Source organism: Falco cherrug, chromosome Z, assembly GCF_023634085.1.
Source record: "Falco cherrug isolate bFalChe1 chromosome Z, bFalChe1.pri, whole genome shotgun sequence".
Classification (NCBI taxonomy): Eukaryota; Metazoa; Chordata; class Aves; order Falconiformes; family Falconidae; genus Falco; species Falco cherrug.
In genome coordinates, this window is record NC_073720.1 from 13,605,683 (window position 1) to 13,625,257 (window position 19,575).

Below are 19,575 nucleotides of genomic sequence, written 5' to 3' on the forward strand. Positions count from 1 at the left end.
GACATAGGAGTATACGCTGTAAATACCTACGTATTGACCAATGAATCCAAAGTTCTGTGTCTGCCTAGCCTCAGTACACCTTCAGGGAATGCTTTGGTGGGGAGCCTCAGGGTAATTCCACAAGGAGGGACTTGACAGAGGTATGGGAGATGTCCATCTTCTGGGCAGCCTCGCTGAGCTTTTGTGAAAAGGGAGCAATTTCTTCCCATTTGTCATGGTTTAACTCCAGGCAGGTTAAAACGGGGCAGGGGAGCCCAGAAACACCCTCTTGGCTACCCATTGCCCCCTGCTCAGGGCAGCTAGTGACACTGGAGGACAGTCCCTGATCTCCTAGCAAGGACACTTTTCCAGACATGAGAGCTGAGCTTTCATCATTTCAGTGAGCGGTTTAGATTATTTGCTTGCAAATGAAAAATCTGGTGTGGTTTGTATACTGAGTCTTCTGATTATAGCGTCATCATTTTTCTCGTTGCTTGGGTATTGCTACCAACTTTGCCCTCAGTTCATTTTACGCCTCCAACATAAAACTTTTTTGGTGCAGCCAGGGCTGTGCCAGAGCTTGCTCTTCTCTTTCAGGTCTTCATCTCACTTGTAGTTAGCCACATCAGTCAGCTGAGTACAAGGCCCTGCATTACGCTCTAGTGTGCGTTGGTGTATACAGCCACAGAAAATGTGTGAAGGAAATACTTAACGCCTCTTGATCTTCCGCTTTCTACCTCTGCTTTGTCCAAAGCCTGAAAAAAAGTGAGATGTACCACTTCATTCTCAGGACATAGGTTTTGCAGGATTAGTTTTTTAGATCACAGCTTTTCTGGGTCAGCATTGCCTTATGTGGGACTTCATAGAACCACGGAGTAGTTTGGGTTGGAAAGGACCTCTGAAAATCATCTAGTTCTACCTCACCCTGCAGTCAGCAGGGACATTAACTAGATCGGGTTGCTCAGAGCCCTGTCCACTCTGACCTTGAACGTTTCCAGGGATGGGCTGTCTACCATCTTTCTGGGCAACCTGTTCTAGTGTCTCCCCACCCTCATCGTAAAAAATTTATTCCCTATGCCCAATATAAATCTATCTTCTTCCAGTTCAAAACTGTTGCTCCTTGTCCTGCCACTACAGACCCTGGTAAAAAAGTCTTTCTCCATCTTTCTTATGCACACTTTATATAATGAAAGGCCATAGTAAGGTTTCTCTGGAGCCTTCTCTTCTCCAGGCTGAATAATCACAACTGTCTCAGCCTGTCTTCATAGGAGATGTGGTCCATTATTTATCATCTTTGTGTCCCTCCAGTGGACCCACTCCAACAGGTCCATGTCTTTCCTGTGCTGGAGGCTCCAGATCTGGACACATTACCCGAGGTGGTGTCTCACCAGCATGGAGTAGAGGGGCAGAACCACCTTCCTCAACCTGCTGGTCACACTGCTTTTGATGCCAACACTTAAAGAATAAGTAGCAGATATCACTCTCAATGTTTCATATCTGGATTGGACCTGTGTATCGCCATCAAGAGGAAAGTGGATGAGAGGGCTAAACTGTGCTCTCAGGGAAACCAGCAGCAAGAATCCCACTAGCCAAGCCAGGAGAACCATCTGTAAAATGTGCTCCCGACCCACTGGACTTAACCAGATTTCGTCCAGTGTGTCAGTGGGCCTGATACAGAAGGTCCTTAGTTTTGAAGTGGGAAGCATGTTTCAAAGTAAAAGCTCTGCAAGTATCTTCGAACTGGCTTCCTGCTCTCTGCCACTAGTCATCCTTGTCGGCATGTTTACATTTCCCCTTGCCTGACGTCTCTTTATCAGGCAATGGGTTTGTTCTGCGCCTAGTATAAAGTAAGTGAGTGCAGGTTTCGCACGCACATGTACTGTACACATGCAGCATGCTCAGGATGACACAGACGAGTACAGCATTGAGCATTTTCGCCTTGTTTCTTCACACCACTTTTGGGGAAAGTGGTTGCACCTCAGCAGATGGTGATGGTGAGTCATTTCATCTTCATCTTTCCACTCATGTATGACCTTGAAAAAACTAAGTTAAAAGCTCCAGAATGCAACTGGAGTTAAACGTGTTAGTGTTTTAGCTTCCAGTCTCTTTCTTCCAGTGCCAGCATCTGAGGCAGATGTGGGGCAGAGGATACCTATTTAATTTAATTCCCAAGTCTCCTGTCCTTGTAATGTCCACATTTGTATGACATGAGGGACACCATTGCTGTATGCAGAAGGCATGCAAGATCAGACCCATTAATCCTCTCTCATATCTACTGTTCATGTGAGGAGTTATGCCTGGGAGTAGGGTACTGCTTGACTCTTCTGCAGTCCATGGTAGCTCTGAGCTGCTATCAGAGAAGGGTGAGGTTCTGGCTTCTCTTGCTTTTCTTGGCAGTTTCCTCCAGAGAAAACGTTTCAATGTACCTCAAACTTGGCCCAAATTTTCCACTTCTCTTTTCTCTTTCTTTAAGCAATTGCATCAGGTATATCTGGGGCACAGTCCCAGTGTCCCTTGTAGTATGGCTGAAGCAGCAACTCAGCCAGGGAGTTCTCACAGCCCATCACTAAGACCATTCATCCCTTACTCAGCAAAATAATTCTAAATGAATTCAACAGCTTAAATTTGATCTTATTGCAGATTTCATTACCTCATTTAGAGAAGTGAAAATTATTTAGTAGCTTCAAAATGAAATCATAAAGAGCAGCAATAAAACCACTGTTTCAAGTGTGCTGCCCCTTTTCTGAAAAGGCAGCTGAAAAAAAATGGATTTACAGATTCAGTCCTGGATCTGTTAAACTCTTACTTGTCTAAAACTAAACAAACAGTAGTGACAATTTGTTGCACTGTGCCTGAAGGACATGGGCACTCACTCAGTTACTGGTCGTTTTAGGGCTCCCTTGTTTGGAAGCAAAAGAGGTTTTGGTTTTTAGGAAGTTAATGGCTGTGTTCCTATGCTATCTCACAGACGGGGAATCTCATTTTCCCCTGTGTGTCACGTATTATATAACACATATGTATGTGCACACATGCATATATACATAGATAGATATATGCAATAATTTTTATTAGTTAGAGGAAAACAGTGAGTGTCTCAGAAGTGCATCTAACAGCCATGTTTTTTTCTATTTGCCTTTAATTTATACAGTCTGCAGCTCTTCAGAGCCAGCTTTGGCAAGCACCAGTGGTGGTGAATGGTTAACCCCTAGAGATTTATCATGGGTGTCACTGAAACCTTTAGGGCTTCCCAAAAGCTGGAATGACTGACTTAACTTCCACTAAACCATAATTTGCTTAGAATTAAAGACAAACAGATTCAGAAAATCCCCACTGAGCAATTAGCAGCTTTTATGATTTCTTCATGAGTTTTGTGGGTTTGGTCAATAAATTAAACAATCCAGGGTAAATTCACCTGTGATGGATGTTGGCTTTCATTCTTCACCTTTCTGACTCGCCCTTCCTCCTGTCAAAGTGCTGCTAGCCAAACAGGCATGAGCTCACCCCTTCTTAGGGGCAGAGGAAGGAAAAGCTCATTGCAGCTTTTGCCTTCATCTCTTCCTTGCTGAGCAGCAGCCTGCCCCCCAGGTGCTGTCCCCCAGCTTGGCAGAGCTGGTGGAGGTCCCCAGAAGCCCTAGGAGAGCTGTCAGCAGAGCTAAGAAGGGGCAGCCATGGCCATGCAGGAGGGCATGAGCAGGGGGAGCAGGGGGCAGCAGGCTGCAGGAGCTCACGGATGGCTCAGCTAGCTTCAGTGGTCCTCCTACCCACCCTTGTTCTTTTTATGCAACCCACCTCAAAACTACAGTTAGTAAAATAAGTTCTTCCTAAATCAGATCAGCGCAAGAGACCTTGCCTTACTCCGCCTTTGGAGGCAGTCACTTCACTGTCCTTGGAAATTCAGTCACAGATTCTGCAGGTGCTTAACAGTGCCATTGATTTCACATGTTGTTGCTAGTCGCGGTGGCTTCAGACTTTAAAGCTGAAGCATGTCCACAGCCTCTGCTAAGACTCCTTTCTTGGTAAAGGCTCATGATTCCTGCTGTGATCTGCACCAGCCTGCTGGGTGCTGCCCCAACCCAAGAGACAACCATTTCTGTGAAGTCCCTGCCATGGCTGTAGCTTTAAGAGCAGTTTTACTCCTGCTTAGAATCGCCCCACCTCAAGCCCTGCCTTGATTTCAGCTAAGCCAGACTCAGGGCTTTGCCTGATCTGGGCTTCTCAAGGAAAAAAAAAAAAAAAAATTATCCTGTAAACTTTAAATTGTGGAAAGAGTCCTTAGCAGTGTGAGTCATGGTGCAGTCATCAAAACCATTCACATAGCAAACACATTCATGTGTGGATGTTCTGAGGTTTAGGGAAGAAGTGTAGCTGAGGCTACATGCATATTTATGTCAGACAAAAAAAAAATAATTAGTCATGGAGGAATCATACCAGAAAAAACATTTCAAATTGCTTACTTAACATTGTTTATGAGGTTTAATTATCATTTAATTATTATTTAATTATCTATGTTTATGATGTTGTTTCCATGAATAAGGAATCACATAATCACAATGTGAAAATTTGGTGTCAAAGAGGCAAAGTCAGCTTTCCTTCCAGTGCAGTATCAAAGGTGCACTGTGCTGGTGAAACCTTACATGGCTGTTGAAACTGCAGGATAAAGCCTTTTTCTTTCTTTTCATTTTGCAGTAAGCCAGATAGAATATGAATTAAGAGTTCTGTCACATCTCTGCAAAGCAGCAGCAGCCAGCTAAAAAGTTGTTTCTCATATGCCGTTTATTAATATGATGATTATCAGGTCTGTGTGTTTATGCAAAATCAGATATATGTAGTCTGCATGTACAGAGAGCACCAAGAAGTATCTCTCTCTCTCTCATATAAAGGAAGATAGGTCATCCTAGCTCGTAAGTTTTAATGTCTTGAGGTATCTATCAGTATAAATAAGTCAGTCTCCTGGTAATTGCAAGTAAAGTCTTAGAGAGGCGTAAAATGTGACATTTGAGTTTTGGGTGTATCTATCTATACAAAATATGGGGGTTTTCCATTTTACGCAGATTCATTTCAGCTTAGTTGTTATCCCCTGAATTTTGAATACGTGTGTATCTGTATGCACACATTTTTACCTGCAAATATGTAATTTTATGTAATACACATTTCTGTACATGTATGTCTGCCCAAATGTCTCAGGGCTGCATTGATCAAGATGTATGTATTTCAACATGTAGGAAACTGCTGCAGGGTTTGTCCTGGAGTTGCACTGACCTCTTGAATGTAGTGGTCAAGTAGAGTAACTCTGTACAGCACCTGCCTTGTCTGTGGCTGTACTGCACAGATTATCCCTCAAAGCAGCACCGCTGGTGGAAGGCACAGCATTTTGATGCCTTTCAGGGAGAGCTGAGCTACCCCTGGGACAGACCCCACCAGAGCTGCAGTGAGATCAGTAATTGCCCCTTAGCACTGGTTGCTCATGGTGGTAAATGGCCACTACATCTTAGCACAGGGGACAGATCTGCTGCTGAGTTCCAGATTAGTGCAGCATCAGATGCTCCCATCCCTCCTGCTGCCTGCCACAGGCACTGGTGGGAGCAGCCCCCTTCCTAGTCCCTGCCCACACTGCTTTTGCATTTTTCTCTACATTCCTGATTGACTTCTGAATTTCTTTTCTTACTCAAAAGCTGATCCAGATGCACCTCAGCTCCGAGGTCAGAAGGAAGTGCTGCTGATAGTGACCCTGTGGCATAATGCTCTTTACTTAGATTTTAAGGCAATCAACAAGCTCTCCCCTGCTTTCTACCTGCTGTCAAACTATGACCGTTTCAGATCTTCAGATGTGCTCCCATGCTGGACTAGGTCTATGGTCTGTGCGTCTCGGTGTGCACTGGCAGGATTGGCCAAGGCATCACCAGCAGGACTACGAAACTGGTATCCAAGTAGCTGGTCATGTCTCAGTGATTCATTTCACCTAAGTGACAGCAGAGATGACCATCATTTCCTCTGGGAGGGATTTTCCATTTGAAATGTTTCCATGGGCATTTTCCCACACTGTTAGTGAGTGTGAGTCACCTATATGCCCAGAGCAGCCACGGTCCTGTTCTTGCTGTGGTAGGTGCCCTGCATGACAAGGCCACGCCTGAGCAGTGGGTAGGAGGACACCAAGTAGGGGATGGGGAATAGCCGCTGGACATGGGAAAGAGGGTTATGTATCACCACAGCTACCCTTAACCACTGGTAAAAGAAGGCAGAGACACTCCTGCCCCGAGGATCCATTAAGGGGTCACGGCAATTACCCTTTCCCTGTCTGCTCATCTACAGTAGGTGAGATTTTATGAAATGAGGCTGAACCGGCAGTTTCCACTGGAGAGGACTCCTCTCAGAAGCATCAGGTTTTGCTTCACTGACCTCATACCTGCCAAGTGTAGGACTTGAGACATAAGCTCTTAGTCAAATCGTGATTGTGTTATTAGTCATCAAAGCAAATCTGCAGGAAGCCAAGCATTCTGGCAGAAAGTCTGAGCTTTCCCTCCTGAGCCCAAATTTGTGACATTTCAGAAAACTTTGCAGTATAATCAAAATGTGGCTTAATTATCTCATGATACCGAAATACTCTTGCTTTCCTAAACCCACCCATTTAATTTTCCAGTCTTCTCAGGAACCTGGTGACAGGCCAGACCATCACAGCACAGGCAGGGGCAGAGCAGAGGCCAGAGGATGCTGTTTGGGCGTGCTTGGCCACCTGCAGCATGGCTGGTCCTGATGCAGGTGAAGCCATGGCAACTGCTGAGCATGCATTCTCTGGTGTGGATCTGCCACTTTGGAGCTACAAGGTGTTTGATGCAATTTCAGGCTGTCTTGAGCTAAAATTCCCATACAAAAACTCCCGTTGAAACTAGCCCTTGCTCTTGAACAGATGTTACCCTCAAGCATCAGTCCCAGACACCTCTGGTAGTGACTGTGCAGAGTATATCCCCCAGTGCATATTTCTGTCCTAATTATTTTTAAGTGTTTCAGTCCTTGACTTGAATAATCTGCTTTTCAGCAGGCACCATGAACATGTCTTGCCCTGCTTCGCATGCCCCAGGATAGCAGAATTTTGTGGCTCCTAATAGGAAAACCTGTTTGAGAAAGTTCTGAGATGATTTTCAGATAGAGTAGGTCCTGGTGTTATCTTGGCATAAAGTTTATCCATAATTTTAAAATGAGAATGCTCCTGTCCCTGGCTCAGACTTAGGAGGAATTAAACTGCCGTGTGAACAATGTATTTTTCTGTCTCGCACTTGACACTGGGACTTTTTTACCGAGGTTTACAGGTCAACATCAGTGCCCTTCTTTGCCAGTGATTAATAGAAGAGACGTAGGGTGTCTTGTCTGACTAAACCATCTGCAACGCTATGTCTTTTTATAGTTCACAGACCAGTGATGCAGAATCTATCTATGTGCGTGGTAAGTGGCAGGGCTTCACTGGCATGCAGGGAAAGCAAACCTGAAAGGTGCAAGTGGCCTTTAATTTCATTTTGAACAAGCTTTCTTTGCTTCTTACAAAACAGGTGAGTCGATCCTTTTCCTTTCAGGCAACCATGTAAAGAAACAACCTCCTATACAACGGAGCTGCAAATTGAATACACTCATGGGTTTGCTTCAGTAACATCCTACTAATCTCTCCTTAGGGACTTTTGGAGATGATGAACCAGACAATTTTGACATCGACTGTTTCAGTCATCTGGAATTTAAGGGTTCCTATAGCAGCCTAACCTGCAATTTTACTGAGCTGCCTCCTCACAACACTAACTATACCCTATCCCTGTGGTAAGTGCTATCAGTCCATCCTTTGGTAAACTTCTGGAAAGCAAAGTGCTAAGCCCTGGTGAATCCTGGTGCCCTATGCTGGGACACAGGAACAGCAAAGCTAGACAAAATTCTGTTTCAGAGTGTTTTGCTGAGCTTGACTACTCTATTCAGCAAAGAAGAAGAGTTTACTGAAATAGAACATAACTTCCCTAACAAGAAAAAAAGTCATCTGGAAGGGTCTGTAAAGGGCTTTATAATGTCTCTGATAGTCCTGATCTTGCCTCTCTTTCTCTGGGACACCTTTAATTACAGATGCAGCCTAGCATGAACTGAGCATTTTTCCATTAAATCAAATGATATGGTTAGGAAATCAAACCTAGCCTTTATCAAGTGAAAAGTAAAAAAGTTTTTGAAGAGGCAGACCCTTCCCACAGAAAATTCTTTGGCAAGAAGGCTGATTTTCTACTGCAGTGAAAATGCCTTTATGTAGGTAAGGAAAAAATTAAGCAGTTGTCTTTGCACACACTGGAATGAATATACAAAACCCAGACAGTTATGAAACACATCAATCATCTCCACTTCTTTTTGAGTTTCTTCTTGAAACTCTTTTCCACCTTCTTTTTAAGTGATACACCAAGTTGAAGAAGCTCAGGTTTGGTTTCTTTAGAATACTTCTGCTTTTCCCTTTGCCTGTTTTTCCTGAAACTGAAAGTTCTGTGGCAGCCAGCAGAAGCAGATTTTTTTTTTTTTATCATGCTATTGTAATCACTACTTTTTTTCCACCTAGTTTATTAGAATCTTTCTATTTCATGAGATTGATTCTGGATTTTGGCTGAAATTTTATGAAAGTCCTCAAACACGGGTGTCGCACGGATGGAGGAACACACAGATATGTTTCCACTGCTGAAACTGTGCCATAGGACCCTTTCACGGCCTGGCTGACTTGAGCCTGTATTTGCTACAACTTTGGTCAATAAGAAATTTGTCTTTATCTTCAGTGAGCATCCAAATCTATTGCCCTATATTTAAAAGTGGCACCAGTAAGATAATTTTTAAAGACACAAAGGTTTTTAACACATACATCTCCAATTTAATAATTGCATTTTTTTCTTGGAGAGCTCCAGGACTCTTACTTGGATACATGTCACTTGAGTATTGTCCTCAAGGACCATAAGGAAAAACACTATCAATCTTTTAAAGTCCTTATTTCTGTGGCATTTTTTTCTTATTTCACATGGAGTCTCACTTCAGTTAATGTGAAAGGAGCAACCAGGATTCACCTCTTACTATGTTACAGTAAGACTGAGAAAAAAATTAACATTGTGTCACTTCGGTCAACAGTACCAAGGAAGACAGCAATTACGTGTGCTTCAATATGGAGAAACAGGAAGATGTGTATTTCCTAGAATTCAGTGATATACTCTCCAACAAAGACCTTTGCATGGACACTGAGATGAAGAGAAGGATCTGCAAGAGTCTGGTTGTAACTGACATTGGTAAGACACTGAACATTTTAGATGTTTTTAAGACACAGGAGTTACTGAAGGAAAAAAAACCAGCCTAGTGCAAAGCCTAAGCATCAATCTGGATGACACAGAGGCAGTATAAAACAGTGTCCTAGCAGAGCATGTAGCTCGGATTGGGGTGTTGGCAGTGTGTGGTGTTCCCCTTGCTTCCAAGCCAGACATGTCTAACCTCCATTCAAAAAGTGCCGCTGAATTCTGGCCTATTTTGACACTGCCCTGACCTGGACACAGACTGAGTCATGCACTTGGTGAAGCAGCTGTTCCTAGGCAAGGATGAACTGTCCAGCAGGGACATTTTGTTCATCTCTTCCTAGGGACTGTGTGCTTCCAGGACTGACCACCCCAAGTCTAGTGTGAGCTTGGTAGCACAGGGACACCGAGGTTGCAAGATCTCACTTTTTTGCACCTTGCTTCTTGGTGAAGCCTGTTGTCTGAACATGGCGCTCAGGCATCCCACAGCGAAGGGATGCCGAGAGCCCAGGACAGGCTTGTCAAAACTGTGCTGGGGACCTGCCTGAGCTGAGAAATAGGGAACCTAGGGAAAGAGGGGCTTCTTAGTACTTATCCCTCTGGGGAGCTGGTCTCATTCAAGGGCTGCAGAGAAGCCCATGTAGCGTGGCTCTGTTCTGCTGTGGTGCCATACTGCTTTGCCTTCCTTTGGCAATAGGCTCTGCAACATCTGTCTTTTATGAAACGTTTCTGCCCCAGTCCAGTAGTTTTCTAATAATCTTACATTACCTCTCAGTTTATGGGCCAGCCTGGACCATCTTTGGTGGTCTCTCCTCTAGAAACTGTGGGTCCCACATGGAAGGTTTAAGTATTTGGGGGCTTCAGAAGGAATGGGCCTAATTTCTGGCTATATGCATTTTCCTGAGAGGAAAGAAGTGGGGTCTCTGTTCCTGTGAAAGCTGGCGTACTTTACATGGCACATTCAGGAAGCATCAGGAGCACAGAGACAGGTTCCTGCAGACCTCAGGGACAGCTTGGGGACAGTGTTGAGGGCTGCACTTTGGAATGCATGTACTGGCACAGGCGGTCATTTGACAGTCTCCTGCAGACCAGGTCAGGTGTGGGTTCATAGCCAGGGCCTGGAGCCACAGCCCCCTCTGTTATATCTAACACTGTCATACTTTGTCCCTACGCCTACCCCACCACCCTGACGACCACCAGCAGTTGCACCCATGCCCAGTTTGCTCCCCAGTGCCTTCCTCCCAGCACAGCAACGGGTTTTGCCATGGGGCCTCCATCTCAGAGCATGGGTTAGAGGGGCTGAATTTCAGGTCTTCAAGCAACACTACCGCAGAAGTGGGGCTGCTCAGAAATTGCTTTCCAAGACTAAATGGCACATCCCTAGGAAGTCTCAGGACCTAGGTGTAAGGATGAGCTGGGGCTCAGCATGAGGCTCATCCAGCTCAGGCCAGCTCTCGCTCAAGATAGGTCACCCTGATGGGAGTGTAACTTGAAGTTACTTCTTGCTTTTCAAAACCTGTTTATTTTGTAGTAACATTGTGCTACTCCTGTTATATCCTGGTTTGTTATCATTTGCAGTTAAGCCTGAAGTACCATTCAATATAAACATCACATACCAAAAGGAAGCAAATGAATATCTTATTCATTATAGTACCCCACACTCATGGAAGAAATACTTAAGGGACAAATTAATACACCAAATAGCCTATCGGCAGGAAGAGGGTACTTGGAAGGTAAGTGATGATGTGTTGGTGAGCTTACACTAATTTCCAAAATTAAACATTACCAGAAATACCAGACCATGTAAAAACCTTCAGATCTGCATTTCTACAGTTCTCCAGCTGAAAACTTGGAAAGATACAGTGTTTGGCATTTGGAAATGTCATCAGTCAAAACAATTCCAGACCGACAGCATCCATGCCTGTTATACACTTCTCTGGGCTAATGAAGTTTTATTTGTTTGGGCTTTGCAGTGGGAAGACATAATGCCTAATCTAATCTAAGACATAATCCTAAGTGTTTGGATGGCTTGCTATGTTGTTACGGTGGTTTTGCTTTTATTTTCTACGCTCATCAGTCAGTAAATTGAACGACCCCTTTTCTTATTTAGCAATAGTTTCTTTGTGTCCCTTTTTCACTGAGCCTCTCCAGGCTTCGGGTGCAGCCCTGCAGCTTTCCCACCCTCAGACGGTGTCTCAAGCTGCAGCAGCTTGTGAACTGGATCTGGTGTGGGCTGCCCAGCTGCTGAGACCTCTGTGTCCCCTGTCACAAGAGCACCTGTGCAAACACTAGTCCAGATGCTTGAAAGCGTGGACTGTACCTGTTTCTTACAGCAGGAACAGAGGAGAACTGTAAGTAGAAAAAGGTTTCAGGCAATGAAATGCACTGAAACAAAGAGCACCAGAGCTGCGCTGTGGGATTTCAGCTTCTTTCCTGTAGCTGCTCTTTCAGAAGCTGTCTTTTTATGCTGCACAAATGTATTTTTCCCCTCTCTCTTCTGAGCCTCCCCAAGGAAGCATGCATTTCCCACTGCAGTGCAGGTGGTAGCAAAGCACAGTTAATACTTCAAGCTGTTTTCCAAGAAGCTTTTACCTGGTGTTTGTCTTTCTTCTCGATACTGGCTGGCTGGGCTACCTTGCTGTTAAACTAGGCTGATGGCCTGATGACCACCTGTATAATAACCAAAGACATGGAGCAAACAGCATGGTACTGCAAGGATGCACCTGGTCTTGCACATTTTGCTGAAATTTAAAAGTTAAACTTTTCCTGTATCTTCTAGAAAATTAATCAGATTTTTATGTGTGTGTTTAGACAATAGAGACGCCGTACCTTCAGATAAAATTACTGGGGAAAAACCTCGAAAATGATGCATCGTATGAGGTGAAAGTACGTTCTCAGCCCAATGGAGATTATTTTAAGGGCACGTGGAGTGAATGGAGCACTTCCCAGAGCTTCAGAACTGCAAGAGAGCAGCATTCCACAGAGAGCTGTAAGGGCAGAAACCACTTTGGTCCACCTGGCAGAAAGCAGAGCTAGGGGCCCTTGGCTCCCTGGCCATCCCCAGCAGCAGCAGGGACAAGAGCACGGGGAGGGAAGAGCCCACAGCCATGGCAGGGTCAGCCCTCACAGGCACCAGGCACCCTGGAGGAGATGGCCCCGAAAGCGGCTGTATTGCTCTGGTCTGGGGCTGACTCTCCACACAAAACTAAATCTCACTCAGGGGTAGTAAGACCATATGCAGTGCCGCTGTAAGGACATGAGGGGAGGGGGAAGACTGACTCACTCCTGCTTGCTGCCTGCTGGTGTGCAGGGAAAAGAACCAGCTTGCACTGAGTGTTTCAGGTAAGGCACAAAGAGCAATGAAACATGCCCCATTTCAGGGCCCTGGATCTGTGTGCAAGCATGGCACTTTAATCACAAATACAATATGGGATAAAATCTCATCATCGCACTTGTAAATGTGAATAATCCTTCTGGTCCTTAGGGTCCCCCAAGGTACCTTGGCATTATGTCTGTTGGAAGTCACTTCAGTGCTGCTGTAAGGATGCAGCGAGCAGTGGCTCCATGCACTGAAAGTGAAAGCAGACTTTGAGCTGCTTTAATCCAATCTGGGAACCCAGCTTGGAGCTCAGCCAAGTGCTGATGTTCCGGTCGCCTACCTCTTTCCTCCTTCAGGGAGACAGGAGAAATGCACCACTGCACCAGCCCAATGATAGGCAAGTGCAATGCTTGGCATTAATTTCTAATTTATCACCTGATAAATTACAGTCATGGTGGCTTAACAGTGAGACGTTTAGATGTATTGACTGATGTTCTTTGTTTTTCTTTAGACAGCAGCGTGGTTGTGCTTATACTCTCCATCCTGGGATTCATACTCTCCATTGTCATGGTTGTCCTGATCATAACTTTTTGGGAAAACAGGTAATCTAAGTCCCTTTGTATCAGAAGAAGTGTTGGAAGCCAATCCTGTTCTGATACTTCTTATTGCTTTCCTTCTTATACTTGTGAACTATTCTCTTTCCATCTCTAGACCTCTATATCAAGCAAAAGCAGGAAAAAAGTAGAAATGGGCAATACAAGAGGGGGTGTTGGCAGGAAGAGGATAACTTACCGCTTTGAGCAGACTTCAGTCTTGGGATCAAAACACTGAAACCTTTGGGGAGCTGAAGTCACCAAGGGAACACTTGCAGAGTCAGTGTCTCATTGGAGACAAATCTGACTCAAAAGCTTCAAGCAAGATCCAGAAAAGAAAGCGAGCTTTAGTAAAGTCCCAAGAGGTGTGGAAATGGTATACTGGGGAGATTGCCTCTTTTCCTTTCATAGGCTGAGTCAGTGGAGCCTTTGCTCTGCAGCACTTTCAGAAGCAGCACGGCACAGCTCTCTGCAGCGAGGGCTTGATGGTGTCGACCACCAGCCCGGCCACGTCCACATCCAGCCAGCCATGTGGCAAAATCAGGCTCCACATCCCCCACCAAAGCAGTCATGGCAGAACGGGACCAGAGATACATTCATTACACAGGCAGCCCTGTGTCTGCATTGGGGTTTTTTTGATATATTGGCTACACAGCAGTAAAATATTTTTTAAATATGTGGCTATATATGCTTCTATGTAATAGAAGTGTTGACAAACTTAAGAAAATTAACAAGTATGTAGAAAATCTGGTGAAACCAGAATCTAAAATGAGAAACTCCCAAGTTTAACCATAGGAGAGGGAGCCCTCACAAGGCAGAAAGCCCAGGGCTGTTCAATGGCTTTCAGAGCAGCCCATCCATGACATCCAGCTCCACTGACATCCAGAGAGAGGGCTGCATGCGAGTTGCTTTCTGGGGACAACACTTGGGCTGTGCTAACTCCTAAATTACACAAGGGGAATATGGGAATATGCTAGTTGGCCTCTGTCAAACCATGCCAAGAACAATTTTAATAATTAAACATTTTAGGCACCGGAGTTATCTGCCAGACAATGCTCCCTGGTGCTGTTTTATTTGCAAGTGTAGATGTAGCTTGAGATTTCTAGCTCTTGCTTTTTACTGTTGCTGAGCACCTGCAGTTCTCTAACTGTGCTAGAAGTTCTGCTTATGTAAAAACATGCTCATGAAAAAAAAGACTTCTTGAACCCAGATATTTCCCTTTTAAAAAGAAGAGGATTTTATACATGTGTGTATATATATCTCCATATATACAGACACATATATAAAACAAAATATATATTCATATACATCTATAGCTGTACCTATATTACTGCAAGATTTAATGTCAGTTGGGCAATATTCTCCAAATGTACCATTGCTGAGGGTTTCCAGCAGCACAGCATGAGAACTTTGCTAATCAAGGCAGTAAAAATGAGACCAGTGGGACAAGGCTACAACACGGCTATCTGAAGCACAGATAACTGGCCAAGGAGTGGGACAATGCACAGTTCTTTGACACATAAACATGCAGAGGCAAATATCAGCAAATTTACACTTGAACCACAGCATCTTTTTTCACTTGCAGAAATTGGTGTCATCATGTAAAACCCTGTTAACACTGTTAGATGCAAACGAGCTCTTTGCTGGCATCATTTGCTCCTTTTCCAGTACTTGGTGAAGCATCTTTCTTTAACTGTGACAATCTGTGCACTCAAAAGAACAATGACTATTCAGTGACCTTTATGACTCCTCTTCTCCTCTCTTTGTTTTATTCTGAGACTTCTCTGTTGTTATTCTGAGTAATGCAAGCCAGCCCTCAGTCTTTATGAGAATAAGTACAAATGATGCAATATGAACCTCTGGTATCTCAACATGTCCCTCTATTGCTGCTGTTGAACCACCTTTTGTCTACTGTTGCTGTTTCAGGATCAAGCCTGCTGTGTGGCCAAATCTTCCCGATCATAAAAAAACGCTGGAGCAACTATGCAAGAAGCCAAAAAATGTATGTACTTCCACTGTTGCTTTCAACTGAGTGTAAACCATTGGGAATGAAACTAACACACGTGAGAGAGAGTAGATGCATTTGCTTGAACTGGGACATCTTTCAGAAATTACTTCTACATTTCACTGAGGAGAGCCCACATTTGCACAGGCAGATGCTAGTCCAGGGTATGGAAATAACAGACAATTCAACTGATGCCCAAGCTTTGACTTGTGCAAAGTAGCTACAGACAGATGGAGAATTTGATATATGAAGAAAGGCTGAAGGAACTGAGTTTGTTTATAGAAAAAAGAAAGCTTGGGGTGGGGGCTACTAATCACAGCCTTCCAATACCTAAAGTGTAGGTAGAGAGATGGTGAAGGTACTGTTGCCACAAGGCTGCATGGTGGCAGGACCAGAGGCAACAGACACGTTACTTCAGGGTAAATTTCATCTGAATATATGAAAGCTTCTTTTCTCCAACAGAACAATTAAGCATTGTGTAGGTTGCCTAGAAAAGTAGATTCTCCTTTGCTGGAAATGTTCAAAGGCTTGGCTTGATAGGGCTCTGGATAACCTAATCCGATTCCTGCTTCTGGCAGAAGGTTGACCGGTTAGACTCCAGAGGTCCTTTCCAACTGAGACACTTTGGTGATTCTATGAAACTGTAAAAGTGGGGCTGGATGGGGACCCTTTGCAAACATCCCTGTTGATGCCCATATACCCTTATATTGCCAGCAGAATTGTTCATACACCATGCCAGATAAAAGCCAGAGAGACAAATGTTACAAACTGTAGGACGGGGGATTAACTTGTTGCCTTAAAACTATATGGCTACTGCATTTTTTTGCTAAGAAACTCATTAGTGCTGCTCTCTCCAGTTGGTACGTTATTAACACGTTTTTAATTTAATAAGAGGTCTCAGACAACTCTCCTATTCCCTGTGCTCCCCAGTGCAGGGATTCCTCATGTGTTTCAGGAAGTCATGTCAAATTTTTACTTCCCTCACTGCTAAATTAGGAAGGTAAAACTGAAAGGAACTGCCTGGGTTGGCACACTCATTCCTGTGAAATGACTGGTGTGCAATAGATGCATGGCTCAGAAAAGTCTCTGAAACTCCAGTTCCCACCACATTTGGTAGAGCACAAAATGCTCTGGAGAGTGATGCTGCCTGCAGGAGGCCAATGGATAGATTCAGATTAATACGGAAAAGGATTTTAAGCCACGTGACAGTTTATTCTCTGCTAACCTACTGTTCAGCTCACTCAGGGTTACTTTCAGAGTTAAAGAAATGACAGATACCTTTCTAAAAGCAAACAAAGTATCAGAGCACATTTTCTCTTAAGCTAATACCCACTGTTAACTGACCATGCTGTTCCCTTTGCCATGCAGAATTTTGATATAAGCTTTAACCCAGAGAGTTTTGGTTACGTTCATATCCATAAAGTGGATGGCATTCGAGCAAAAGCTGAACTGGAAAATTTTCTGCAGCCATCAACTTCTCCAGAGACAAACCTTCCAGAAAAATTTAAGAGCAGATCAGACCTGAAGATGATCCCTGCGATGACAGACAAAAGCAATCTAAATCTGTCTGTGACATACGGAGGAATCTGGCCGGCTGAAGCCTTGCACAAGCTCCTGGGCACAAACCAGTTGGCAGTCACCGAAGGAAACTGCAGCTCCAGCACGTACAAGGTGTGCCACAGCAATGGGGTGCCCCTGTGCAATGATGGTTTCAACCTTTCCTCCACTCCTCCCCCAGATCTCTCTGACCAGCCTGGACCAGAACCCCTCAATGGTGACACTGTGTCCCAGACACTGCCTACCAGTGAAATGAGGTCACCAAACAATGAGGAAGCCTATGTCACTATGTCTAGTTTCTATAAAATTCAGTAAACCTTACAGGGATGGCAACATACTTTTTTATCTCTAACACAAGCAGGACACTGAAGCTTTCTGTTTTGTCATCCTGCACCCTCTGAGCCTCTGCAACACACCCAGCTGCAGTGCGACGCTGTGCCTGCGAGGAAGGAGGTTCTCCTATGTTTCAGGGACAAGTGGCCTAACCTTAGCTCTCAGTATGCCAGCAGCCATCTCCACCGCAGCAGAAATTGACTTTAATTGAATCTGACTTTCTTATCAAATCTTCAGATATGATTAATCCAGAGCAATGACACTGCAGTCCTAGCTGAGGATCACAGCCGTCTCATAAAAGTTAACTATTGTCTTCTAAACTCTTCTGTTAACCTCTTGGTTGCAGAGTTAAGCTCTTATTAATGCATAAGCAAGATATACAGCAAAAAATTCAAGTTAACTAGAATCCAATCTCTTTTATAAAGTGACATGTCAGGAGCAATTCCTCTGCAGTCAGTGGAAGTCCATGAGTTTGCAAAACGCCAGTAAATGAGAGTTGCTATCAAGCATTAGTTGCCAGGGGATTCAGGAGCTTGGTCACTGCAAAGCGAGTCTGCTGAGCCTCCAGGTAAAAGGGCACATGGACACTGACTCACTTTAAGAAGATGTTTTCTTACATTGAGGTTTTTGGGGATTTTTGAGAGAGAGTAAAACAAAGCAAAACCCTACATGAGACTGCTTTTTGCTGTTGGTAAAGAACTGCCCTGGGGCCAACTTTAGGATACACAGGTATTTCTGCTAGTGCTATATATTAAAGATCTTTAGTATTTCATGTACTAGCAACGTTTAGCTAAGAAAACAAAATTATATCAATGAAAAGTGAAGTCCCATCTCTTCCCGTAAACTCAGCTGGGGCTGTAAAATGCATGATGCTGTCTTTCTCTGCAGCTGTTTTGCAAATATTAGTGCAGCATGTAAGTACTTTCCAGGACAGAAGGGCTGAGAGGACTGTGTTTGTTTACTAGCATTATTCCTAGTGGTTGTGGCTGCATGACAATACTTCGAATTTAGCCAGGTAATGTTCTCATGCAACATCTGACCTAGGAAGATGGATGGAGTGTCATGGATCCTGCCAGTGATTAGAAGACCTGCATTTTTTTTAATGTACCTTGTAAAAAATATGGCCTGGAGATACCTTTTTTTGTTTGTTTTTTAAATGTTATTATGGAGAAAGGCATCCTGTCCCTTCCCTTTCACCCTTCTGTGGGCTCTGTGCCCAGCCCTAAGGAGCTCCCCACCTGCTGTCACACAGAGATGGCTGAGCCACTTCGCAGCCTCTCTAGGATGCCATGCATTGCAGAGCACATGCTTGCAGACGAAACTGCTACAGCCACATGGTTGCATGACAGCCAAGCAGTGTGGCCATGGGAAATCCAAGCCACTTTGCTGTGCTCTGGGATCGGGGTTCACCCTACTGGGCAGTCTCAGTTCCTCTAGCTGCTTGAAATTCTCCTTTCCCAAAATGTATTCACATTCCCAAAGGCTAAGGGTAAAAGAGTCCTTTCTCATCTTCAGAGCTGCTAGAATTTGTTCTTACTGGTAAGAGCCACTGAGATGTTGCTATCTATATATGATGTAGCCTGCTGGAGAAAAACTCCCAAGACAGCACTCCACCTCCACCTGACACCAGGAAAACCTTCACATGGGGATAACCTTACAGTCTCTGCGTGCAAAGGGGCTGAGGATTTGGTCAAGGCATTCCAGTGTCATTTTACAGAATGTTTTTTATTGCTGTTTCTTGCCGTATTAAACATTGATTAATGAAGTAGGAAAAGGCGAAAGCCCTGGACTTTCATTTGCTTTATAATGCTTGTATTTCTTTTTTAAAAGAGCCTCTGGTAATGCTCATACTGTGCTGACTTGCACAGTGCAGTTGTAGATGCAGACAGACTGGGCTGGAAAGTCGTCCTCTTCCAGTTACAGTAACAGACAAAAACAGGATAGAGAAAGAAGCAAAACTGCATCAGAAAAATCCTGTACAGTATGTGCTATGCTTGTTTTGAACTCACACACACATTTTTAAGGATTAAAAGGGACATCAGAAATGTTTATTTGCACTGTTTAGGCAATAGGTTACCATGTATAGTAGTCTTTGTTTGTCCAGAAAGGTATACTGCATTTAATATAGAAAAATCAGTAGAAACATAGTGTTTGCCTTTAATATGGGAAAAGTAGTAGGAACCTGATGTTTATTTACTTCAATCACTCTGAAATAGTTATATGTTTTCTATGTAGTACTCGCACTTTTGCGTAGCTGCTAATATTTAAACATTCATTCTTTTTTCTATGTCTTATTACCTTTATTTAATTAGATAACATGTAACTTTGGTTTTACCGTGGTGTCACTGTATTAAAACAACATGGATATTTGCATGACTTATTTATGCTGCTGTAATTCAGTCTTCTAATATATATTTATCAGGATAGGACTTACTCTGCTTTTACTAAAATGAGGACTCCACGGTCTCTGACTACCTTCAGGCAGGATAAATCCCACATAAATCCAGACAG

General features: G+C 43.9%; 1 protein-coding gene across 1 annotated transcript; it reads left to right on the plus strand.

Annotated features, from left to right (window-relative positions):
* The first annotated feature begins 1,750 nt into the window (after nt 1-1,750).
* Nucleotides 1,751-19,440, plus strand: IL7R (interleukin 7 receptor). Its single transcript, XM_005432918.4, has 8 exons — nt 1,751-1,973; nt 7,641-7,779; nt 9,103-9,257; nt 10,836-10,990; nt 12,069-12,246; nt 13,088-13,178; nt 15,096-15,171; nt 16,543-19,440. Exons 1-8 carry the CDS (start codon nt 1,874-1,876, stop codon nt 17,044-17,046), a joined length of 1,398 nt encoding a protein of 465 aa, XP_005432975.1. The 5' UTR covers nt 1,751-1,873; the 3' UTR covers nt 17,047-19,440.
* The last annotated feature ends 135 nt before the right edge of the window (nt 19,441-19,575 follow it).